The following is a 25,811-nucleotide window of genomic DNA, read 5'->3' as shown; positions in this document are numbered from 1 at the left end:
TAAAGTCAGAATAGGGTTTCTTACCCTACCTTCCAGGCAAATGCCTTAAGGGCCTAACTCTGCAGGGTTCGTCCCTCTTTGTTCTGACAGTCCAACAGCACAGCCCTCAGCTGCCTCCTCGAGTAAACTCTTCGGCTACTTTACCCCAACCCGTACTTCTGGACCAAGTTTCACTCTCATTTCGAGATGGAACAAAGCACACCAAGAACCCATCCTCTTCGGTCTCCAGAACTACTCATTGTCAGAGGCAAAACTCTGACAGGGAGGCAGCGAACACGCTCTACCAAGAAGATGAAAATCTACTTATAGTCAGCTGTACAGCATCTATTCAGGGATAGAGTCACACAGCCAATAATATGCAGAAAGATAATCCGCTGCTGCTGCTGCTGCTGCTGCTGCTGCTGCTGCTAAGTCACTTCAGTCGTGTCCAACTCCGTGCGACCCCATAGAGGGCAGCCCACCAGGCTCCCCAGTCCTGGGATTCTCCAGGCAAGAACACTGGAGCGGGTTGCCATTTCCTTCTCCAATGCATGAAAGTGGAAAGTGAAAGTGAAGTCGCTCAGTCGTGTCCGACTCAGTGACCCCATGGACTGCAGCCCACCAGGCTCCTCTGTCTATGGGATTTTCCAGGCAAGAGTACTGGAGTGGGGCGCCAGTGCCTTCTCCAAGATAATCCGCTACTAACTGCTTACTTGAAATCAGTTGCTAATCAATTATTAGAAATCTGCTTCAGCCTTAAACTAGCCATGGGGAGTGGGAAACTGGAACATTCCTGAACTTCACCTCCCCTTTGACCTGCGGCCTATGATGAGATAAACCCCTCCGGGTCCCGTAGGAGATAACGTGGGCCCTTGGGCCTGGCATAGTGTCTAGGCCTCGAGATACCGGGCGGCAGGGTTTGTGGCCAGGGCCCACTTCCCTTGGGCCTCAAAGTTAAACTATTGAATTGTTTCACAATGAGATTATACGAAGAGTCACACTGGAAAGGTGGGCCAACAACACTTCAGTCATAAACCTTGAGCTCACGTCCCAGAAAAGAAGCATCTGACAGTGCTTTACAAATTCCTTACTACCATGAGGACAACACAGCTATACAGCATTGCATTTTCATTTCCTACTTTTTACTCCTTTTCATTTTTTTGGACTTGCCACAAGGCTTGTGGGATCTTGGTTCCCTGACCAGGGATTGAACACCTGGCCGCGGCAGAGAAAGCATGGAGTCCTAAGCACTGGACCACCAGGGAGCTCCCTGCGTTGCACTTTTAAAAGCATCCATGTATTAAATATGACATTTTAAAGTATACTAAAATGCTTACTGGGGCTTCCCTGGTGACTCAGTCAGTAAAGAATTTGCCTGCAGTGCAGGAGTTCAATTCCTGGGTCGGGAAGATCCCCTGGAGAAGGAAATGACAACCCACTCCGGTATTCTTGCCTGGGAAATCCCATGGACAGAGGAGCCTGGCGGGCTAGAGTCCACAGGGTTGCAAGAGTTGTTGGACACGACCGAGTGACTAAACCACCACCGAAATGCTTAATAAATGCCTACTAAACTTTCTTCTTCGTCTTCTTTTTTCATTTATTAAAGCAGGAGACTCAGGAAGTAAAACTGCTTCGGCTTGTCTGGACCTGTGCGAGGCAGAGCCTGAGGAAGAGGACTGGCTACCGTGTCCAGGGTCATCACAGGGGGCAGCACGCAGGCCCGGTGGCCGGCCCATCGGACCTGAGAGCTCTCTTCTTTCTTCTGGGTGGAAAACGAGCTTCTGAATGAAAAGCTCAGAGACGGACAGAGCCAGGATCAAGGGGCCACAAAGAAAACTGCCGCAAGGGGTCTGTTCTCGGCAGTCTGAGAGTTACAAAGCCAAGGCAGACTTTTTTGGAATGCTGTCCAGGAGAGAGCTGCCCTGTCCGGTTAGAGCACAGGCCCTTCGGGCAGGTCGGGCAGGGAGGCCCCTGCGGGGGGAATGCAGGGCCTTCGAGGGTGGACCGCAGACCAGCCCCGGGCCTCTCTCTCTTTGCGCAGAGCAGACGGCACCCTGGCCCTTCTGTGGCCTACAGCTCTCCCCAGGTCCGGCGGTCACCACCTGTGTGCGCTTGATCCCAGCCCCCCAGCACACCAGCTCGTGTGGAAGGCTGAGCTCAGAACGTAAACGATCTGTGTGCTTTCCCTTCATGTGGCGAGCTTCCAACACTTCTGGGGTACACGGGGGTTCACTGGAAAGGGGAACAGGAGAGAGCTGTGATTGGGGCTTAGAAAGCAAATGCCAGTTCCTTGGAGGAGCAAACCTCTGCCCTCACACCTGCTCTCCACAGACACGTCTCGGCTCCGGGGGCCCTGGTCAGCGCTCACGCCTCGACTCTCACGAGGTCGTCCAGGGATTCATTACTGAGGAGACAACGGCTTCCTGTCCTCTCCTCTCGGGACAAAGACCCCAGCGAAAGGTGCCCCTGTGTCAACCCTTTTGAACAGCTTGAAAATGCATTTGAAACAGTTTGGATGTGGAAGAAACGGAGAGAGTTCTTGGTCCAGGCTTCTGCTTGGCGCCGGTCACCTGATCTGGTTCCTCTTGAGGCACAGGGTCTTCACACAGCCTCACACACAATGAGACTCAGGGAGGTTGGGCTGTGTGCACTCCTGCACAAACACGGCAGAACCAAGTTGTAGAAACAAGTTACAAAGCCATTTTACACAGCGAGGGCACAGTTTGGTTTCTACAGAGTAAGGATCAGATTCACTTTTTAGAACTGAACAGGAAACTGTATGCTTTTTGGGGGGCAAGGGGGAAGGAAACTCTGCCAAAAATTGAATGTTGGCATCTTATAGAAACTTTCCAAGTTCAATATTGACTGCAAGGTGAAAGCTCGCTCCCAAGGTCACTAAGCAGCCTTCGTAATCAGGTAGGTTGAAGACCTACTGAAATGAAACTTGAGCATTTAGTAGGGAATTTCACCTGAGGAAGCATGATAATAAACCTTGTCTGGCCTAGTATCCATATCAAGGAGACTGGGGGAACTCTGCTTCCCTCTCTTGAGGAAAAGTGATGTTACTAAGTGAACAAGATAAACTGAAACTAGCCCTCCATTCATGACATGCAGCTCATCAGCTGGAGGCTGGAGGGACCCTCTGGGTCAGCTAGTTGGCTTCATCTGCGGGAAATAAACACACCCTTATGGCAGGAGGTAGGTTTGCAACTGCTGTCCCGCAGAAGCTGGTAAGGGGCATGGGGAGGGGGCTGCAGGCACGGGTGGAGGACACCCCCCAAAACCCGGAGCCCTGTCTTACCCCCTTGACTTTCCAGCAGAAGTGTTTTTGTATTTTCCTCTCTTCTCCGGCCAGGGGCCAGCCTCCTGTCTCCTCTTCTCTCTCCTATAGTCTCTGGGTGGAGGTGGGTGGGGTTCCCTTCCAACCCCGAGTTCCTGCTGTCTGTTAGGCAGGACAGTTCACCCCCTTGACACCCGCCCACTCCCCCAGCACCTGCAGGATCGGTCCCCAGGCCGCCTCCTCTGAAAGCACCCTTGTTTTTTGACACTATCCTTTGGGGTTCCTCCCCACTCCCCCTCTCACCCCAAGCCAGTCCACAGAGAGTCTCCCGTGCATGTCCCAGGTCTTAAGAAGCCTCTTTGGGGAGGTACAAAGGCTCCCAGGACCCTGTGGACATGGGGGTTGGGGGTGGGGGGGGGAAGCCCCCCCACCCCTTGCTAAGGCAGGCTCCTAGGAAGAACCCTCACAGAGGTTTCGCTTGGGGACTAAACAGGTCACTGCCTCATGATGAAGGGGAACCTCCCGTGTGAAGGTGGTCTGTCCAGCGATGACAGGTGGCAAGGCTGGGAAAGCCAAGCCCACGGCACGGAGAACTTGTGCCTTGCGGTACACTGCGCTCTCAGCCAGGCGGGCAGCTTCAGGCCGCGGTCTCTGAACTCCTCCACTCACCAGGTGTCTGCTGTCAAGGACACGGGTGGACGTGGGTGGGAGGACCTCTGCGGGTCTAAGTCTACTTCACGCAATGCCACCCTGGGTTCTCAGTCCCTCCCGTTAGGAGCGCCTGTCTGACCGGGATGGTCAGAGCCTGGAAGGGGTGGGAAGTCAGCAGATTTAGCTTCGATGTCATGAAAACACATTTGTTCTTTGCCCCTTGTTCCTGACACAGAGCTTCCGAAGCCTGTGGAATTCCAGAGCGATAAGAGTGTTTTGATCATTTACAAGGCGGCTCTCTCAAGTACCCTTGAGTTTACACTAACAGAGCGATTCCAGGTAGGTTCAGGGGAGAGGCTGTAAAGGCTGGGACTTTCAGGCCCCCCTGCCCACCTCTGGGGAGGGCTGGAGAGTGAGTTCAATCACGTGGCTGATGATTTAGTCAATCGTCTCTTGATTTAAGGGAAAAAACGACCCTAAGTGATAGATCTGGAGCGTCTCTGGGCTGGGGAACACACCAGGGTTCTGGGAGGATGTGTGCCGGGGGGCAGGAGATGGGGCCCGTGCTTCACCCCCCCCCACCCCCATCCCTGTTCTGCGAGGCTCTTCCATTTGGCCGGTCTTGAGCTGCATCCTTCATAACAGGCATCGTGAGGAGAACGGGCTTCTCTCGTGGCTCCATTGGTAAAGAATCCACCTGCAGTGTAGGAGACCAGGGTTCGATCCCCAGGTTGGGAAGATCCCCTGGAGAAGGGAATGGCAACTCACTCCAGTATTCTTGCCTGGACAATCCCATGGACAGAGAAGCCTGGAGGGCTACAGCCCTTGGGGTTGCAAAGAGTCGGACGCGACTGAGGGAACCACACGCGCATGCACACAAACACACACACACACCACACACAGAGAGTGAGCAGAGCGCCTTCCTGGGTTCTGAGAGTCTCCTGGAGACTCGTGCGGCTGAGGAGGGGCCATAGGAACTCCTGAACTTGTAGCCCGTTGGCTGGAAGCAGAGGTGGTCCCTGGCACTCGAGACTGGTATCTGCAGTGGGGCCATCCCGTGGGGCTGAGCCCAGCCTGGGGGCCCCGTGCTCACCTGGGGAGCTGCTGTTAGAACGAGCTGAGTGGCAGGACACCCAGTTAGAGGTGGAGGTAACAGGTGACGAGGTGCCTTCCCAGTTGAGATAAGCTGTGGCTCTGAAAAGCTTTAAAAGGACATTGCCTTGAGTACCGTGGGAAATAAAGAAAGAGGGGTTAGGTATTTTGCCCCAGGTGTTCTGTGCAGCAGGCGTGGGAAGCAGGGAGAGAGCTCTGGGATTGGCTGGGGCCCAGGTCCCCTCCCCCAGGAGACAGGCCCGCGGCTGGCTGGTGGGCGCGGCTTTGCTGCCTTGCCCGGATGGGATGCGAGCTCGCGCTCCTGGGACGGGCGCGCTCCCGTTTCCTGTGACCTCTCCCTGAGCGCCCCTCCGCCCCTGTTCTAAGCCTCAAGGACAACATCGGTCCGTGCGCTCGTGTGACCCCTCCTGCACCTGCGCTGTATTTAGGTGCCAGCATTTGGGGACGTTTCACTGAATCCACCCCAGACCTCAGAGGCTGCCGCTGTTGCCCTCGGCTTACAGACAGTGCAGCTGGGACCCGGAGGGTGTGAGGAGTCTGCCCAGGAGAGGCAGCGCGGGGCTCAAAGCCAGGCATCACCGGCTTCCTCATGAGCCGCCGTATTGACGCGGGCCCATCGGCCTCCTCCCTGCCCGATTCGGTCTTCCTCTCTTTAACTGAAGGCAGCCAGTTCTTCCCAAAGTCCCTTGCAGAGCGTTACCTTCGTCCCCTCTGATACATGTGGCCCCCACAGCTGAAAGCCGTTCTCTAAAGAGATGAGGCCAGGGCGTGGGCCCACGAAACTCCCCTCTCGTTGAAGGTGGACTCTCTGCTTCTACTAATACTCAGATCTTCCCAACCCTATCTGTGAATATTGGGTTTGTGGTCCGTTGAAATCACAGGCTTTCCCCCACCCCACCCCCTCCATGAACTGCTCCTCCAATAGGTTTCTCACCTATGATATTTGCAAAACGGATTCTTTAACATCTAAACTTAAAAGGTCACTCTCTTTATGACAATCTTCACGTTGGTTTGAGACAACCTTTCAGCCGGTAGAGTTCTTCTGAATCTCAATGCGCTCATCCCCTACAACAGAGTTGTGTTTGGCAAGTTTATTGTCTGTGTCCTTCTAAGCCTCCACTGAAGCTATCTGTGAGAGGATGAGACGGAACATCACCAAGGGCAGAGCCCCGCCGCACATGTCGAGAGACCTCTGTCTCAAGTGAGCCACACGTGGGGTCATGGCTACGACCAGCAACCATGCTTTACTGGCATCCTGCCCTCAGAGTGATGTCGAGACTTGTCAGTCGCCCACTCAAATCCTCACTACAGCCTCTGCAGCACGTCAGCCGTCTGCATCATTTTTGCTCTTGTGTAGTAGTTGTTCATCCTGGGACTGGAACTTGTCTTCTTTAGGCTCCACTTCTATTGATTTTTTTTAAATTACTCCTTTTAAAAGTTGATTTCTTCTTTATTAAAGTATAGTTGATTTACAGTGTTAGTTTCAGGTACGCAGCAAAATGGTTCCGTTATATACATATATAATTTTTCAAATTATTTTCCCTTATTGTGTTGTTTAGTTACTGAATTGCCTCTGACTCTTTGCGACCCCAAGGACTGTAGCCCACCAATCTCCTCTATCTATGGGATTTCCCAGGCAAGAATACTGGAGTGGGTTGCCATTTCCTTCTCCAGGGGATCTTCCCGACCCAGGGATTGAACTCAGGTCTCCTGCATTGACAGGCATTGGCAGACAGATTCTTTACCGTCTGAGCCATCAGGGAAGCCCTGCATTTTCCCTTAAAGGTTATTACAAAATATTGACTATAGTTCTCTGTGCCACACAGTACGTCCCTACTGCTTATCCATTTTTACAGTGTAGTGTGTATATATTAACCCCAAATTCCTAATTTATCCCTCCCCTTCCTTCCCCTTTGGGGCTTCTCTAGTAGCTCAGATGGTAAAGCATCTGCCTGCAATGCAGGAGACCTGGGTTCGATCTCTGAGTTGGGAAGGTCCCCTGGAGAAGGAAATGGCAATCCACTCCAGTATTCTTGCCTGGAGAAGTCCATGAATAAAGGAGCCTGATGGGCTACAGTCCACGGGGTTGTAAAGAGTTGGACACGACTGAGCAACTAACACACACACACTCCCTTCCCCTTTGGTCACCAGAGGTTCATTTTTCTGTGTCTGTGAGTTTGTTCCTATTCAGCAAATATGGTCATTTGCATCACAGTTTTGGGTTCCACATATAAGTGATATCATATGCTACTTGTCTTTGCCTGACTTAGGTTACTTAGTACGATCATCTCCAGGTTCATCCATGTTGCTGCAAAGGCTCCACTTCCATTTAAACTAACGTCATTCTATCCTTTCCATCTGATAAGCCTTTGGTCCCATTTACCACTGACTGAGAATCGTTACAAGTCAGCATCACATCACCTGCCCACACAGCCCGCTTTGTTCTGGGATAGAACCTCCGTTCACTTGTTCATGCATCTACCTACCCAGCAACACTTACTGAGCACGTACTGCGATCCGGGTGCCGTTCTGGATCTGGTTGGAGCTCTGTTCCCGTGATACGCGGCTCCGCTCCTAACCAGGATCATTTCTGACGGCAACAGATGCTGGACGCAAAAGAAAGTAAGTTGGGACGAGAGGAGACACCAGGAACCGCCTCAAGAAGAGGTGGTGAGAAGAGACCAGAAGTAGGAGTCATTGTCGCTCCAGGAAGAGGTTAGAGCAGGACGAAGACCCTGGAGAAAGAGGCTTCCAACCTGAGACCTGGACGGCAGGTCTACGAGATGAGGAGAAGGAGGTGAGGTCAGAGGAAACCTTGACTGAGCTATTTCACAGGCACGGTTAATTTTACGGATATTGCAGCTCCCCTAGTAATGGGGACTGAGCGTGACTGAAGCAGAAACGTGTTCCCAGTGCTCAGACATCTCAGTGGGCAGCGGTGGGTGTGTTGTGATGACATTCCGCCCCCTGGAGGACAAAGCTGAGAGTTTACCACTAGGTTTGTTTTGCACGATTATCTAACAGAAAAGGACTAACAGAAACTCTTCAGAGGTTATTGTATCTGTTCCTGTGGCCTTAGTCCGGAGAAGGCAATGGCACCCCACTCCAGTACTCTTGCCTGGAGAATCGAATGGATGAAGGAGCCTGGTGGGCTGCAGTCCATGGGGTCGCTGAGTCGGACACGACTGAGAGACTTCACTTTCACTTTTCACTTTCATGCATTGGAGAAGGAAATGGCAACCCACTGCAGTACTCTTGCTTGGAAAATCCCATGGACGTAGGAGCCTGTTAGGCTGCAACCCATGGGGTCGCTAAGAGTCAGACACGACTGAGTGACTTCACTTTCACTTTTCACTTTCATGCATTGGAGAAGAAAATGGCAACCCACTCCAGTGTTCTTGCCTGGAGAATCCCAGGGACGGGGGAGCCTGGTGGGCTGCCATCTAGGGGGTCGCACAGAGTCGGACACGACTGCAGCGACTTAGCAGCAGCAGCAGCAGTGGCCTTAGTCGCTTAAGTTTCTCAAGAAACTTGAACATGAGAATGTAACTAAGAATTTCCTGAGAGGGTCCAGTCACCTGCAACCATATCTCAGTCTCCAAAATTATTCCTCGTTGTGAAATTACTGTGTCTCACTTAAAATTCTTGGACTATTTACAAGAAAACATTAGTACTTATAAAGTGATTTTGATTGATTTTCTTATTGTTTTAACAAGTTAAAAATAAATTATTACACAAACATGTTAAGCAGTTATTTAAATAGGTATCAAGTTAGTTTCACATTTCTCTTTAACTGTAGTAAACAGTTTTGTACTTGGTTTAAAAATTATTTAAGTTTAAAATCTTTGCATGCCCATGGGCTATTGTAAATTTTGTTTATGTTTAGAGAATAATTATCTAAAATAAAATAGCTTATTGTCTAGAGAGTACTCTAACATGGAGATCCTGTGCTCATAGTGATCCCAGTCTCCATATTCACAAAACACCACTGTGAGACGTCTAACACCCCCAGGATAGGCTGATCAAGGGTATAATGATTCTTATTTAGTTTCTTGAACTGAATCAGAAAACAGGTGAATGCAAAATTACTTTTGAAGAGGAAAAGAAAATCAAGATTTTTGTGGGGTTTTTGGATGGCTGACTTATTTGAAGGTGGAGACAAGTCTAAGAGGAACCCACTTTCCCTTTCAGGATGCGTGAGCAGGAGGAATAACTCGGTCACGAGGAAACCCCTTAGAGGAGGACAGCCCCCTTGTTCTTACAGGATGAGCCAGCCAGGACCACTCGGCCGGAAGCAGTTTCGATGGCACCCACACGTGCCCCTGAGGGGGGAGGGCGATGAGGAGGTGCTTCAGGGACCTCAGGTTGGAAGACACGGGTGCACCCCGTGCACTCACGGGCTGACGCTCTCCTTTCAGCACAAGACTGGGCGCTGATGACGGGCAGCGTGGGCGTGCTCGCTCTCCCGTGGGTCCGGTCTGGAATCTGATTCATCTTCAACGACCGTGTCCTTCTAACGCCTTCTCTCTTCATTTTCCCTTGTTTGGCACATCTGATTTGTGCTTTTCCCAGTTCCTTTTCCAGAGAGTCTATCTCGCTCTGGAGCGCGGAGCTGGGTATGCTCTGCTTTTCATATGGCCACTTGGTACATCAGATGACTGTGACTCAAGGCTGGCGTTTTTAAAGACGAGTCTAGATATTTACGCGCTTAAAAGAACACTAAGTTCGTTCGTTTGTACCCTCAATGAACGCAGCAAGTGCATGGCAAGCTTGTCGCCGCCCCCGCCCCCCCCCCCCCCCCCTTGTTTTGTCCAACTAGAAACTTCTGATCAAAATCAAGAGAACCGAAGACTTCCGGCTGCCCCTGCACAGCGCCCCCTGGTGGCCGCTCGGAGCACAGGCTCTGCTCTCAGGCCTTCAGGCCGCCCTGCCGGGCGGGCCAACGCCCTCAGAGCCCGCCTCCCACCCTCCTCCTGCTCTTTGCTGACGGTCTTCTCCCCGCCCTCCGTGGTCACGGCTGCATCGGCCACGGAGCGTTCCAGCTGCGCCCCCAGCATCACGGAGCTCACCGGAGGGCCTGGTGAGGACGTGACGGCCGGCTGGCCACTGAGCTGGACCCGGGCAGTGGGAGGATTTTCACTCCCTTCCTCCGTCCTTAGAAGGTCTGTCTGTCCATTGTTCTTGTATGAGAAGGCTCTTCAAGGGCTTTTCAAATCAACTGTGAAATTATAATCAATTCAGCTTGTCAAGTATTTTGAGTTGTGTTCATCTGTTGGATCACTTGACATTACTTCATTTGCCTTTTTTTTTTTTTTCCCGTGACATATAACCCACAGATCATGAGAATAATTGTAACAGTTATACAGCATGCACCCAAGTGATGCAGGTCAAGAGGTTGAACTGGCCGTGCTCAGGAAGCTGCCTCTACAGCACGTGACCCCCCAGGCCCAGCCCTGCCTCTCCTGTCCCCGAAGGGAACAGCTCCTGTGATTTGGGCAGAGCGTCTTTGCTTGTCTCTATTGTTTTACCCCTTCCAGCTTATTCCAGCTTTCTTTAGGCTGATTCTGAGATTTATGTAAATAAAATAATGTTGAAATGTAGTCTTTTGAATTTGGCCTCTTTTGCTCAACTTATGTTGCAGAGTTTCATGCGGGTCGTAAAGGCAGCAACGGTTTGTGCATCTTTGTTGCTGCGCGGTCGGAGAAGGTGATGGCAATGCCATCCCTGGGACGGGGGCGCCTGGCGGGCTGCCGCCCAGGGGGTCAGGAAGAGTCGGACACGCCTGAGCGACTTCACTTTCACTTTTCACTTTCAGGCACTGGAGAAGGCACTGGCAGCCACTCCAGTACTCTTGCCTGGAAATCCCATGGACGGAGGAGCCTGGTGGGCTGGGGTCTATGGGGTCACACAGAGTCGGACACGCCTGAGCGACGCAGCAGCAGCAGCGTTCCACTGAATAGGCTCCCATTCCGCTGTTGTTGATCTTTGGGGTTCACCAGTAAAGCCACCTCCAACATTCTTGTAAATGTCTCCATATGAATGTGAATACTAGGAGAATTGCTGGTTCAACACTCCTAAAAATTGAACTTGAATAATAATTGAATTATTTTCCAAAGTAGTTTTCCCAGTTTATAATCCACCCTGCACAGAAGTGAGAAAATTCCAGTGGCTCACTTAAAATTGTCAGAAATTTTAATTTTTGGCAATGTGAATGTAAGATATCTCATTTTGTTTAAAGTTTGTATTTAACACGTTTTTACGCATTTAAAAGCCATTTGGATTTCCTCTTTTAAACTGTGTGCTCATTTTTCAAAAAGTAGTTTTTATGTGATTTGTACGAGTTAAACACACACGCATGTGCACATATCCATTTTCTTTGAAATAGTTATTGGGATTGGGATTGATTTAAAAAATCAGTCAGAGAAAAATGACTATCTTTACAGTATTGAGTTCTACTCAATGAATGTAATATATTTCTTCATTTAGTTAGATTTTTAGAAAATTTTCTTAATAATACTAAAATAACTTTGTATAGTGGTTTTGCATATGTTTTATTAGAAATATGTCCAGGGACTTGACTTTTTGATGCTATTTTAAATGCTATTTTTCTTTCAATTTCATTTTATTTGTTGCTAGTTGATATTTAGTCATTCTCTTGCTAAACATGTTTAGTAAATCCAAGTACAGAGTTAGATAACATGATTAGTTCACTAATCATGATTAGTTCCTAATGGCTATACTATAGAGAATACTGCCCCTAACAAACTTAGGGTGGATCAGAAGATGGGTATTTACAAAATTGGACCATATACTGGGTCAGTTAAGCAGGTCCCAAAACATTCCTAAATACCGAAATAATACAGGAATCATGTTCCTCAACCAGAATACAATTAACCCGGAGGTCAGTAATGTAAGGACAGTCAGTTCTCAGACCAAGGCCACAGACTGCTGCCAGTTGGGATGTTCCCCTTACCATGCGTCTTATGAATGTAGCTGTGAGTCTCTGAAAAATCGACCCTGCGCCTCTTCATTTGGACCTTGAACCTAAGATTGACGTGTCCCCACATCAGAGAGTGGATGGGAAACTTCTGCCCTGGATTTGGGGGTCTGTGTGTGGCTGGGTGTGGGAGAACAGGAAGGCCCTGGGGTCACCAGCTCCTGCCTGACCCTTGGGCACACCCAGTGCAATTAAGGGGGTGGACGTGCTGGGGGGCAAAGGGGCTCCGACCAGCTTCAAGCTGATTAATCCTGGCTAAGCGTAGGGGGGAGCAAAGGCAGAAACAATTACCAACATTTAATACGCTTTGTGGAGAAGGCAATGGCAACCCACTCCAGTACTCTTGCCTGGAAAATACCATGCGCGGAGGAGCCTAGTAGGCTGCAGTCCATGGGGTCACTAAGACTTGGACAGGACTGAGAGACTTCACTTTCACTTTTCACTTTCATGCATTGGAGAAGGCAATGGCAACCCACTCCAGTGTTCTTGCCTGGAGAATCCCGGGGACGGCAGAGCCTGGTGGGCTGCCGTCTATGGGGTCGCACAGAGTCGGACACGACTGAAGCGACTTAGCAGCAGCAATATGCTTTGCTGCTACTTTATAGTAATTTCTGTTGAAGTGCAACATACACGCAGAAAAGTACACGATGTATGCGTACAACTCAATACGTTATCACAATATCAACACACCTGGGTAAACACCCGAGTGAAGCAGTAGTATGCTGCCGGCACCCCAGAAGGCCCCGCCTCCCCCCAACCCGTGCTGCTCCCGCCCACCCCGCTTGTGCTGAGAGTGAAAGGGGTTTCTTCTCACCGGCAGCCGGAGAAGCTGACGTGGACGGAAGCGCCTCGCGCGAGGTGTCTAGGCACAGGGCCCTCAGCGCAGGAGGCAAGGGATGCTGCGTCCCGGGGGCCTGGGGAGCACCCAGGTGGGCGGGGGGCAGAGGAGGAGCGGGCACAAGTGGCGGCCCCAGCCCTTAGCCGAGCTCTCGCAGGAAGGGATGGGTCGGACACGCTGGGTGCACTAAGTGAGCTTGGGTTGGAGAGTTTCCACCGGTGGGCTCGGGCCCTCCAGGGATCTGAAGAGGGGTCCTTACAACGCTCTCTAGCTGCCTGGAGTTGGGGCGCGTTAGGGCCAGTGTGGGTTTGATAAAGGAGAGAGTCGACAGTGTGGTCACCGAGCTCCCGGGTCCATGTGCCAAAGGTGCCCTTATGGGAGGATCGTTCCCCGCCTCCGGGAACCCACCTGCCCTGGGCTCGCAGGCTCTTCAGGATCCAGGCCCCAAACGCCTGGGTGTCAAGGAGACAGAAAATAGGAGAACCTTGTCAGAGCATCCACCTTCCTCCGCGAGGGTCTCCGCCCCTCCCGACCTCTGACACCACCGACCGCTTCCGCCTGTTTCCGAGCTCAGCCTGCACTGCCGCGCACCACAACCCTGCGCGTTGCCTGGTGTATTCGTCTCCGCTCTTAAGTGGTTCTGCTGTAGGGTTTCCCCATCCTTCTGCTTGGGCCTGACTCAGATCCTGCTGCTAATGAACACGCCGGTGCACATCTCAAGGTGCTCACTCTCATACGCACTTCGTTGGGTCTGTCCTGGGGACGAGATCGGTGCTCCAGCCAGGGTACCGCACGTTGGAGCTGAGCAGACTCACCAAACACTGCACCAGACCGGCCATCGCTCATGTCCCAGGATCTCTGGGGTAACTTGGAACTGGGCCATTGACACTCAAGCCCGCGAGTGCCTCGGGCCATATGCAGTGCCGAGGTCCACCCCCGGGTGATCCAGGGTATTCGACAGAGAGACGGCTTAGGTGACCTATTCAAATGTTAATTAGAGATATAAAGAGTAATAAAAAGAAGATAGCTCAGTAGGAAAATTCAGTGGAGAAAAGAAGCTGAGTGGCTTGGTTTACGCAGAAAATCAATATAACCCGTGACACCAGGTTAGCTCTGACCACGGAGGCCGCAGGCGCCCTCTTGAATAGTGGAAGGTGCCCCACCTTAGACACCTTCTCGAGTGGGTCTTAGAAGCCCAGGCAAATAAATGGTCGCAGAGGATATCCGCGCTCCAGATGGACACTCAGCTGAAAATTGAGGGGAAGAATGACATGGGGAGATCAAGCGTTGGTGAGCAAGGCCCGTAGCTTTATTTTTTAACAGGGGCTTATATACCCTAAGTTACACACAGAGGATAATAGGGGATGCAAAGTCAGCAGTCTTTGATGCTTATCAAACACCAGGGTTTCTTTCCTGCAAATTTATCGTATACAAATGGTTTAGGTGATTTACATCATCTTCTGGCCAGAAGGCCTATTAACATTTTATGACTCTTGACAAGGACTTATCAACAAAGACTTATTTTCTCTAAGAGTAATTATTTTAAGGTTTGGCGCCATCTTCCGAAGATAAAATTGCATTCCTATAGGGCGGATGTGTAATGGGTTTACAAAGGAAAGAATTTATTACCTTAAGGGTCTAAAGTTACTAACACCAAGGCCACTACTTATTTCTTCTACATACCAACTATTAATTAATACATATTCAAGGATACAATACAGGGGATGTGGAAACTTGGCAACAAACATTGGCTCATCAATGAAATCTTTTACTAGTTTTATTCTGACAGTTTCTAACTCTCTGAGAGGCTCTAAGCTATTTGAATATCTTAAGCTTCCCGTGCCTCTCGAGGCTGGGAGACTGTAAACAATCGTATGCATAGCTGTAGGAGTCCGGGTAAACTTGTCAGGCGAGTTAGAGAGCCATCTGAGGGGTTTGGATTTAAACACTCCTAATTGCCCAGGAACTTTATTAATTGGAGCGGTAAGTTAACTCTTTGACAGAGAGAGTGAGATGGTGGTGGGGGACAGCCCCCAGTAAAGTCAGAGGTGAGAGCACAAAGCAATAAAGTAGGCAGACTCTGGTTTTTTGGGGGTAGATGCTCGAGAATATCCGGGGGGACTCCCGAGGCTCGATCCCGCCTTTGCGTATGCCGAGCCTCCTTCCTCATGACCTTTGTCACGAGTGGAATGTCTCTCGCCGGCTCCCGGCATCACAGCACAGGGACTGATGGATGACTGGGGTGTAAAGCCCCTTCTGTCTGCGCCTGGTACAGAGTATGTACTGATGTCATATTGCTGCTGCTGCTGCTAAGTCACTTTAGTTGTGTCCAACTCTGTGTGACCCCATAGACGGCAGCCCACCAGGCTCCCCCATCCCTGGGATTCTCCAGGCCAGAACACTGGAATGGGTTGCCATTTCCTTCTCCAATGCATGAAGGTGAAAAGTGAAACTGAAGTCGCTTACTCATGTCCAACCCTCAGCCACCCCATGGACTGCAGCCTTCCAGGTTCCTCCATCCATGGGATTTTCCAGGCAGGAGTACTGGAGTGGGGTGCCATTGCCTTCTCCGGATGTCATATTAGGGCCTCCCTGATAGCTCAGTTGGTAAAGAATTTGCCTGCAATGCGGAAGACCCTGGTTCGAGTCCTGGGTCAGGAAGATCCCCTGGTGATGGGAAAGTCTACCTACTCCAGTATTCTGGCCTGGAGAATTTCATGGACTGTATGGTCCATGGGGTCTCAAAAGAGTCAGACACAACTGAGGGACTTTCACTTCTCTTCACTTCACGTCATATTTGACTCAGACTACTAACTTCAGGTGAGCACAAATACAAAACATCAGAGGGAAAAAACCAGCAAGTTCAGAACCTGTTTTTCCTTGGTTTATGTGTCTGGGATTTTAATTTAACAGCTTTTCAGCACAACCTCTTACTCTTGACTTCCTTACCCACAAAGACCTCTTGCTAGAAGCTGATGAGGGGTCTTCGGTTCTGTGGGAGACAGTGGAGAGGTTACTGATTTTAACAAACCACTGGTTTTAACTATGACTGACTTTCAATAAATGCCGGTTTCTTTATTCCAATGGGCTATGTAACATTCTTCAATCTTAGTTATTGAAGTCTTATTGTTTTGTTTTGGTTAAATAATGAAAAGTATTTTTATCTCTTATTACTGGGTTTTCTTTTGCCTCTTATAAACAAATTTGCAGAGTAAAAACAAAACCTACAAACTCATTTACACTGCATTATTTATATCACTTTAAAAATAAGATTTTTCTTTTGTTCCCGTTTCATGTTGAGATTTGTAAAACAGCAAGGAGGAAGTTTCAAGATGCAGAATTACATACTCTCAAGTATCAGATCAGTTCAGTTGCTCAGTCATGCCTGACTCTTTATGATCCCATGAACCACAGCACGCCAGGCCTCCCTGTCCATCCCAAGTATCAGATATGGTGAAATTGCACAGCCAGGCATTTAAAGTGGGAAAAACCGAAAGGAACTTACAGAAAGAGTTCCTGCTTTTATTCTTCACTCATAGTCACTCTAACAGTACGTATAGGGGAAAACTGGCCAGTGTACATTTCAGTGTTGGGTAATGGGTAAGAAATACCTTATTCACACGAATGGGCGGTCTCATGGTGTGTGAGCAGTTATGTGAGTTGACCCAGCCTGGTGGGGTTGTCAGTTGCCAGGGGAGTCTTGGGGCTGAATTCACTGGACACCTGAGCCAGGGACCTGGGCGATGTTGCTTGGAACTGACTCTATTTCCTCTCACCCTGAGGGCCCCTCCTCACCACCGCCACCACCACCACTCCCGCACCCCATAACCGGAGAGGCTGGAGTGTACAGATGAGACTTCAAAGAGGCTGGTTTGGCCTCTGAGAGGTGATGCATCCGCATCTCAGTCATTCACACCTTAGTAAGAAACAGCTCATCTTGACAGGGATGACAGGCCCTTGACGGAGACCTGAGTTTGCTGGGAACTCAGGGGTGCTGATCCCCAGGAGGTCGCTGCGCTCACGCGGCTGACCGCCGGATGCACCGCCCTGCTCCGGCTCCTGGGAGGTGAGTCAGGGGGCAGGGCGTCCCGCCCTCACCGCCTGTGCCGCCCCCTTCTGCCGCTATAAGGGCCGCGCCCGGCCTGTCCCAGACCCCGCCCCGCCCAGGCAGCCCAGCAGCGGGTAAGGCCGGGCAGGGAGCTGGGCGGGCGGGACAGGCTCGGGTCCGCTCGCGCCCCGCGGGGTGGGGCATCTGGCGGTCACCCCGGCCCGCTGTGCGCCCCTCGGAATCCCCGTGTCCGGCGGTCACCCGGCCCCCTGCCCTGCGCCCCGCGGGGCCCCCTGTGCGGCGGTCACCCCGCCCCGCCGTGCGCCAGTCCCGGGGTCCCCGCGCCGCGTCTGGTCGCTCTAGGCCGGCGCCGGCGGCCGAAGGCGGAACCCAGCCCTTCTCCCCCCTCCTCCCGAGCTGTGTGTGCGGTCAGGCCCAGGCCAAGCCGCTCCTCCTTCCTCTTTCCTGCTGCTGGAGGCGCGGGAGGCGATTCGTCAGCGACAGTAATAATTCAGCTGTGACTCGCATGCGGGGCAGGCGCCGGCCGATCCCCTTCCTCTCCCGAGTGTGGGGCTGAGAGCGAGGCCGGGCGGGGACAGGGGCCAGCTGATGGGCCAGGGCCAGCTGCTGCACCCGCAGACCCCGCTGCCCGCGGGAGGGACAGGGTTTCTGGTCACCTTCTCCCTGTCCAGCCGCTCGACCTGCCTCGGGGCCTGTGTTGGGTTTCCGAGCTCTCATATCCTGCGAGAATGGGGACAAGACCTCTCCTGACATCGGACAGTGAACCCCAAAACGAGGGTCATCCTGTCTCCTTGCTGGAATTTGCTTCATTGGTTGGCAGGTCGCCCTGATTTTCTATGGGAAACTTGGATCCCATGTCAGTGCTGAGTCCTTGGCCAGTCTCCCCAGGCTCTCACATCTATGCCTGCGGGTTCTTGCCCTCCTAGAAAGAGAAGGAGAAAGTACAAGTTCCAGTGAACTTAAGGGGGGGTGGCCCAAGCTGAGAGGAGACGGGGGTGACCTTGCTGATTCGCTTGTGCGGCCGTGGGCGGCTCAGGCTCTGCTCTGCGTTGCAGCCTCACCATGGAGCAGCTGAGCGCAGCGAACACCCGCTTCGCCGTGGACCTGTTCCTCGCCCTGACCGAGCACAATCCTGCCGGAAACATCTTCATCTCCCCCTTCAGCATCTCGTCAGCGCTGGCCATGGTCTTTCTGGGGGCCAGAGGCGAGACCGCGGCGCAAATGTCCAAGGTCAGCAGAAACTAGCCACAATAGTCTGCTTTCCCAGCTGAACCCTGCCACAGCCGGGACCAAAGGCTGTACCTCTGAGCTCTTGCAGTGCGTTTGTGGGCTTCCCAGATGGCTCAATGTTCAAGAATCCGCCTGGAATGCAGGAGACTCAGGCAGACTCGGTTTCAATCCCTGGGCCCGAAAGATCCCCCTGGAGGAGGGCATGGTAACCCACTCCAGTATCCTTGCCTGGAGAATCCCATGGACAGAGGAGCCTGGGGGGCTGCAGGCCATGGGGTCACAAAGAGTCGGACACGACTGAAGCGACTTAGCAGGCAGGCGTGCACAGTGGGTCTGTAGAACTGTGTCTCAGTGTTCAGCGTTGTGTGTCATGCTATGCGTTACACTGCATGAGGTCAGACTTCCAGAAAAAGCCCCAGGGAAAATCCACTTGGATGCAGGCTGTCCTTCATGATCCAGTCTCTTCTGAGCACCTGCGATGGGGTGGCTTTAGTGGTAAAGAACCCACCTGCCGATGCAGGAGTTGTGACGACAGCCTCAGATTCAGTCCTTGGGTCGGGAAGATACCCGGGAGGAAGAAACGGCAGCTCACTCCACTATTCTGCCTGGAGCCCATAGAGTCACAGAGTCAGACAGGACTGAAGCAACCTCGCATGGATGCATGCATGAGACAGACAGTGTTTTTGCATGGGCTGAGCAAGTGTGAAGTGTGGAGTGTTAGTCGCTCAGTTGTGTCTGCCTCTATGTGACCCCATGGGCTGTAGCCCACCAGGCTCCTCTGTCCAAGGGGACCTCCATGCAAGAATAGTGGAGTGGGTTGCCATTTCCTCCTCCAGGGGATCTTCCCGACCCAGGGATCGAATCCAGGTCTTCTGCATTGCAGGCAGATTCTTTACCACCTGAGCTACTGGGGAAGCCCAGTGGAGTCTCCCACATTTGGGGAAATCACAGGGGTCAGCACGTCCGAAGTGCAATGGGTCAGCCTCGCCCTGGGACACCCGCCTGTGTGACCACGGTGTCTCCCCCGGGCTGAGGACAGAGCAGTGAGAAGACTGGCCGCCCCGCCGCCTGCTGCTTCTGCCCCAGCATCGCCCGCTGGCTCTCACAGGCACCTCCTCCCCAGGACCGTCTGCTTTCTGCTTTGCCTGTGATGCCGGCTCCTGGCTCCATCAGCGCCTGCAGGGTCTTGTTCCTTGTGAGCATAATGACGCCTAGTGGAGAGGTGCAGGGGCCACGAGAGCGTCCGGCCCTGCGCTTCTGGGCCTGGCCCAGGCGTGTCCTGTGTGAGCAGGAGGGCCCTTCAGGGAGACGGGGAGGCGACGCGGAGACTCTGCCTGTCCTTGGGGGTGTGGAGGGCACCCGTGTGCTGGGCCTGCTTTATTCTGAGTGGGGAACTCTGGCTTTCCTCGAAAGAAAGGGCATCTGCGAAGGTCTTTCTAAAGTCCAGGCCACTGGTCACGCTGCACCTAGAGCCAGGGAAGGTCCAGCCCGGATTCGGGTTCACCGGCCTGTTGCAGCTGCAACAAGTACAAGTGTTTGTACTTGATGGAAAACCAACGTTTTTCATCACTGTAGATACAGAAGCATTTGAAAGTTTTCAAAAATCTACTTAAAAAAAAAAAAAGAAAGAAAAAAACCCCTAGTACTAGTAACTGTTAGCTGCCCCTGCAAGGTAATCTGAGCTTCTGATTTGAGGTTTTCCAGGAACTTCATAACCTCAGTGAAGAGCAGTCTTAGGTTCTTACCCTGTTTCCCTGAAGAGATGGATCACAGTGCCCACACACATGCTCCACATGTCAGGGAGAGACCGGCCTTTGTACACGGTAGAGCTTTGTTCTTTGTGCCCTAAAAGAACGAACCAGCCCAGGCCTCATAAAACCATAAAGTGGCTCTTGGTGTAACTGATATGTGGAGAATTAAACTTTTGCCCGGTGTTAAGTTTAATGAAATTGTTTTTAAGCAAGTGAGTTACTGACGCTGGCAAGGCAATTAAAAAACCTCCCAGTCTCTACTACCTTTGTGTTCTTGCATAGCTGATGATTCTTTTATCTACTGTTTATTTCTGAGAACTTTCAGGAGAATTCTATTTGTACAAATATGAACATACCATTTATGATTGGGGAAGCAGACTTGTATACATGTTTAGTTTATTAACCACTCATATTTGTGCAACTGTAATTATATCAAAAAAGTGATGCAAAAGGGCAGCTTTCAATACAGTTACTATGATTCACGAAGCTAGTACATTTTGGATTTTGCTGATCAATAATTAGTACTAAAACATTAATTTGATGAAAGCAAATTCCAAGGAACCAGGTTATAATTTCAAAATCCATGGTTATAGAAATAATATTTCCTTTATTTTAGGCTCTCCATTTCGAAGGAGTTGAGATTCATTCGGGATTTCAGAATCTGAATGCTGCTATCAACAAGCGTTGTGCTCCCTACACCCTGAAACTCGCCAACAGGTTATTTGGAGAGAAGAGCTATGATTTCCTCCCTGTGAGTGCTTTGCTCTTCGTGTTCTCAAACTCGAAAGACAATGCAGACTTTTTGCCCAGCACAATCAAGTCACACAAACCAGTTTTAATTTTTATAAACATTCAGAAAAATAATCCAGAATGAAAACATAACCAACAGCATTCGCCTCGGCGGATGTGATTTCGTTTTCTCATCCCATCCCCACAGTGAAAAGGTCAGCCCTGGCTGTTCTACTAGAGAAATCCAGAGTGAAGCCCGTCATTCACGTCCAAGTACAGCCAGTGTCTGCTTGTTTATGAAAATGCTAGTCAGAGACTAGAAAAGAATTGGTAAATTTTGTGCAACACCAAAACTACTGGACTGTACACGTAAGAGTGGTTAGGATGGTCAAGTCAATGTTATGTGTTTTTCACCAGAGTTAAAAAAGTAGAAGAGCTAGAATTTTTGTTGTTACCATGAAATATGCCTTTGGGGATTATTTCTGTTGCTTTTAAGGATTTTGGAGAACCACCTCTGTATGGAGAAGGACTTACTCACGACACCTGTTTCTTTTCTTAAACAGGAGTTCTTAGCTTCAACGCAGAGAATGTACAGTGCTGAGCTGGCCAGTGTGGATTTTCTGCGGGCCTCCGAGGAAGCGAGAAAGACCATAAACGAGTGGGTCAAAGGGCAGACGGGAGGTGAGCGAGGGCGGCGCTGGCCGTCCGCCGGGTCCTTCCTTCCCTCCGCCCACCTCTCCCCCTGCAGGGGACCCTCCCCTTCCCTCGCCTCTGGGCCTGACCCTGGGGTCCACCTTCACTGCCCAGGCCAGACAGCTTTCAAACACAGGAATCTCTCCAAGTGGAAACGTAAACATGGTTTAATTGAAGGTGCTAAAAGCTTCTTCCCTGTAAGTTCCCCAGACTGTGCTTAAAAGTTGAAACTAACATTGACTGTAGAATAAATGGACCCAAACCTCAATCCAATGTCTACAAGCCGCTGTGGCCAGGAGTGTTTTCGCCAACGCCTCGTCTAAGGAGTCAGGCCGTGTCTCTGGTTCGTGTCTCTGTCGTAGTCACGGAATGGTCAAGGCACCCACAGGACACCTGTCCCTTCCACACCCACAGCGGCCGTCACAGCCACACGCACCACGAGTGGGCCACGTGTCCGCGGAGGAGCTGTCCTACCTCTTAGACGTCTGTTAAAAGCTTCCCTGTGGGAGTTAGGCGACCACTTGGATGATTTGAAGAAGTGATTTACTTCTTAGTGACTAGAAACACTTTAGTTAAGAAATTTTCCCTTTCTTGATAAAGAATGGCCTGTCTCCAAATGAGGCCCACTGATTATCATACATCCCAGAAAAGGAGATTTTTCCTGTTTTTAGCCCTTTAACCCAATACCTTGTTTCGAAGCATCACCCCTCCGGGGTAGTTTGTGTTTCCCCTGATCTGCCCTCCAGTTGTCCGGTCTTAATTGTGGCGTGCGCTCCCCAGGTGTGGTGTGTGGGCTTAGCTGCCCCGAGACTTGTGGGATCCTAGTTCCCCAACCAGGGATGTAAACTGCAGCACCTGCGTTGGAAAGCAGATTCTTAACCACCCAAGCACCACGGAAGTCCCTCCCAGCTGGTTTATTTCCAGTGGGAGCACCCCGGGGGCCTTAGCTAACTTAGTGCCATGTGACAGGACTTTGGGTAGGAGGAAGCATTTGAATTGCATTTCAGTGCTAATCAAGTGTGTTAGTTGCTCAGTCGTGCATGACTCTTTGTGACCCCATGGATTGCTGCCCACCAGGCTCCTCTGTCCATGGGATTTTCCAGGCAAGCATACTGGAGTGGGTTGCCATTTCCTTCTCTGTGGGTCGTTCCCGACCCACGGATTGAACCCCAGTCTCCTGCACTGCAGGCAGATTCTTTACCAACTGAGCTATGAGGGAAGCACAGTGCTAATCAAAGGTCCCTTCAAATTTGGAATTCTGATAGGTGGGTTTTTAAAAAGCTAAGTTTGTCTTTTTAGGGAAAATTCCGGAGCTGTTGGCCTCAGGTATGGTTGACAGCTTGACGAAGCTGGTGCTGGTGAATGCCATCTATTTCAAAGGGAAGTGGCAGGAGAAGTTCATGGTGGAGGCCACCAAGGATGCGCCTTTCAGACTGAATAAGGTGAGGGCGGACGACTGTCTAGATGACTCTGTGCTCCGAAGCCATGCGGATAATGATGGGCGATCTGTGGTCTGATTGTTCAGAAAGAAACGAAAACGGTGAAGATGATGTATCAGAAGAAGAAGTTTCCCTTTGGCTACATCAAGGACCTTAAGTGCCGGGTGCTGGAGCTGCCCTACGAGGGCAAGGACCTCAGTATGGTCATCCTGCTGCCGGACGACATCCAGGACGAGGCCACGGGGCTGAAGAAGGTGCGGCCCCGCTCCCCGCGTGGTGCACGGACTGTGTGTGTGTGTGTGTGTGGAAGAGGCAGGAGTGTGAAGAGGGCAGTTTTCCTTCCGTGTGTCTGCCCTGTTGTGTGCTTTGCCCTTCCCCTCCTAACTAAACTTCCTGTTGAGTGGGGTCTGATATTAGCCGTCTGCAGCTACACCATGCGTTAGAAGCTGGCTGTTCCTGCTCTCAGCTGTATTTCCATGGTTGTCCCTTCCTGACTCTAACATAGACAGTCCGGGATTAGCAGCATCAGCAGGGCAGTGTGGCGTGGCTCTGTCCCAGTGAAGCAGGAGTAACAGGGCAGCCGCAGGAGCTGGGCTCACACAGCTCACACTGTGCGCCCGCGTTCTCTGCGGGGTGATCCGGCACTTGGAGCAGGGCTCGAGCACGTGCTACGGTTTCCCCACTTTAGACGAGGGACTAGGTCTGTTTCTGGTTTTACCAGTGTGCTGCTTCTTGTTGTTCAGTCGATAACTCGTGTCCGACTCTTTGCGACCCCGTGGACCGCAGCACGCCAGGCTTCCCTGGCCTTCAATATCTCCCAGAGTTTGCTCAAACTCATGTCCGTCGAGTCGGTGATGCCATCCAACCATCTCATCCTCTGTCGTCCCCTTCTCCTCCCGCCCTCAATCTTCCCAGCATCAGGGTCTCTTCCAATGAGTCGGCTCTTGGCATCAGGGGGCCTAAGTATTGGAGCTTCAGCTTCATGAGCTATGTCCATCAGGACAACTTCCGCTGTGTGAGGTTTACAGATAACCCAGCGACCACTGGGACTCAGATAAATAGAAGACATAGAAGAAAGCTTTAAAAATTACCCTGTGTCACTCAGTCAGTTAGGGTATTAACAGCCATGGTGGCGGTGGTCCAGCATGGCAGAGGCGCAGTCAGTCCTGGGTGGGGCGGGTGGTTCCCGGGCCTCGTGTCCAGACCGGGGCCTTGGTGCCTGGGAACGCGGCTCTGTTTATTATCACCAGCAGCCGGAATGGTGTGAAGTCCCCAGGTGGAACCTGTTTTGGTGCAAACATGAAGGAAACCAGTGAGCAGTGGGTAGGATGGTCCGTTCATCTAAAGAACACGTTGTCGACTGACTTCCATAGAATGGTTTCAGCTCTTCTTTTCGCTCATTCTATTCCAGATTGAGCAACAGCTGACTCTGGAGAAGCTGCGGGAGTGGACCCAACCCGAGAGCCTAGACCTCCTTGAGGTCAGGGTCCAGCTGCCTAGGTTCAAGCTGGAGGAGAGTTACGACCTCAACGAGCCCCTGGCCCGCCTGGGTGCACGGGATCTCTTCAGCAGCAAGGCGGACCTGTCCGGCATGTCGGGGGCCAGGGACCTCTTCATATCCAAGGTGGTCCATAAGTCCGTCGTGGACGTGAACGAGGAGGGCACGGAGGCGGCGGCCACCACGGGAGTCATCACCGAGTTCGCCATGCTGATGCCAGAGGAGGAGTTCGTTGCCGACCACCCTTTCATCTTCTTCATCCAGCACAAGCCCTCCTCGCACATCCTGTTTCTAGGCAGGCTTTCCTCCCCATAGAAGCTAGGGACGTTAAATCAAGGTCAAGCCTAAGCTCTTTGCCTGCCCTTTAGATGGGGACCATTCGCATAAATCTTTACCCATAAAGTACTATTCGATAATGAATCTTTAACCTCCTTTGTAAGCTCAGCTCTGTTGGCTGTTCACACTTGGCATGGGTATCTCTTCTTCTTTTTTTATACTGAAAAAAATCCCGTGATTTCTCTTGAATGCACTGAGTTAAAAAAAGAGAAAAATCAGATGTGTAGATCCTTGACAATGTAGCAGTCTAGGAAGTTGCTATACTTTCCTGAGAGCCGTGGGGGACAGTGGTCACGCCGTCATCTGCTTTTAGAGATAGACTTTTGGAAGCCGCAGTAGAGAGATGTCCTGATAGCTGAGGGGAGGCTTCAACAGATACTCAGTTGAAATCCAGGCGAGCGCCCCCATTGAGGCCCAGGGTTGAGACAGCCTTGCCTTGGCGAGGTCTCTGACCCTGCGTCCAGCCCTCCGGCCTGGCGGTAACCCACGCCCTCCCTTGTCTGTTCTCCCGTGCTCCTCCGGATGTGCGCTATGAGGGGCACAAGGAGTCAGGCAGTAGATGTCTTATCAGGAAAGAAGCCAAGAAATGGCAACAGGATCTCACTGCTCACTGCCTTCTCCCCTGTTTTCTGATGAAGGCTCTTGATGTCCATCACCTGGCACACGTCTTTATGGTAACAGGACAGCTTTATGCAAGGCTGTAGAGGAAGCGGTGGCGGGGTGCTATTTGATGAATGTCAGCCTTTGTCAATGTTCTTCTTGGAATGTGCCTTGAATTGCTGCTTCTTGCTCTCATGAAGCTGTTGGGTTGGTTAATAAAGTTTCCTAAGATCGTGCAAACCAGACTGACCTCAGTCCTCTTCTTATTTCTCCCTGATCTCGGGCAAGCCAAGACTGCAGAAGCAGGTTCTTGGCCGGACCTGTGCTTACATCTGGCTGATACGGAGTGACTGCACAGCACAGCAACAGAATCCCAGCAGGCCTCACGTTGGCAGGCGTTTCTCCTCCTTTCTTACGGTTCTCCCTAGTGCCTGCCATCCAAGGCCTCGTGGCTACAGGGACCAGGAGGAAAGCCACAGTGGTCTGTCTCTTTTTGCTCCTCAGTCCAACATCTACTCAGCGATTTAGAGGAGGTCGTGTTGATCGAGTTACATGGGCCCAAGCAGCTCTGCTCAAATCCTCCCTTTTTGTATTTGAGGGAACAGGCC

The 25,811-nt window shown here is 51.4% G+C and overlaps 1 protein-coding gene, 2 long non-coding RNA genes and 1 pseudogene across 8 annotated transcripts; 2 read left to right on the top strand and 2 right to left on the bottom strand.

The window, feature by feature from the left end:
* Window positions 1-1,531: 1,531 nt before the first annotated feature.
* Window positions 1,532-7,967, bottom strand: LOC102411654. Of its 2 annotated transcripts, XR_326544.4 has the most exons (4): window positions 7,524-7,967; window positions 5,004-5,112; window positions 3,281-4,607; window positions 1,533-2,632 (listed from the first exon to the last, which is right to left on the bottom strand). It is a non-coding gene; the product is annotated as an uncharacterized LOC102411654 (long non-coding RNA). The 2 variants fall into 2 exon arrangements; XR_006543658.2 differs by having other exon boundaries at window positions 1,532-4,607.
* Window positions 7,968-8,040: 73 nt separating this feature from the next.
* LOC123464781 lies at window positions 8,041-10,623 on the top strand. Of its 2 annotated transcripts, XR_006639833.1 has the most exons (3): window positions 8,041-8,170; window positions 9,215-10,185; window positions 10,360-10,623. It is a non-coding gene; the product is annotated as an uncharacterized LOC123464781 (long non-coding RNA). The 2 variants fall into 2 exon arrangements; XR_006639832.1 differs by having other exon boundaries at window positions 9,215-10,623.
* A 6,284-nt stretch (window positions 10,624-16,907) lies between these two features.
* On the top strand, window positions 16,908-25,448 carry SERPINB1 (serpin family B member 1). 4 transcript variants are annotated; one of them, XM_006047344.4, is made up of 7 exons: window positions 16,908-17,040; window positions 17,983-18,157; window positions 20,525-20,659; window positions 21,201-21,318; window positions 22,630-22,772; window positions 22,856-23,023; window positions 24,181-25,448. In XM_006047344.4, the coding sequence occupies exons 2-7, from the start codon at window positions 17,990-17,992 to the stop codon at window positions 24,580-24,582; spliced, it is 1,134 nt and encodes a 377-aa protein (XP_006047406.3). In that variant the 5' UTR covers window positions 16,908-17,040; window positions 17,983-17,989; the 3' UTR covers window positions 24,583-25,448. The 4 variants fall into 4 exon arrangements, with proteins under 4 accessions (XP_006047406.3, XP_044782375.2, XP_006047407.3 ...); XM_044926440.2 differs by having other exon boundaries at window positions 16,993-17,040; window positions 17,964-18,157; XM_006047345.4 differs by lacking the exon at window positions 16,908-17,040 and adding an exon at window positions 17,089-17,409.
* On the bottom strand, window positions 19,076-19,184 carry LOC112583086 (annotated as a pseudogene).
* Window positions 25,449-25,811: the final 363 nt, after the last annotated feature.

Source organism: Bubalus bubalis, chromosome 2 (genome assembly GCF_019923935.1).
Source record: "Bubalus bubalis isolate 160015118507 breed Murrah chromosome 2, NDDB_SH_1, whole genome shotgun sequence".
Lineage (NCBI taxonomy): Eukaryota > Metazoa > Chordata > Mammalia > Artiodactyla > Bovidae > Bubalus > Bubalus bubalis.
Note: the sequence above shows the minus strand (reverse complement) of the source record. Positions and strands in the feature narration are given on the sequence as shown.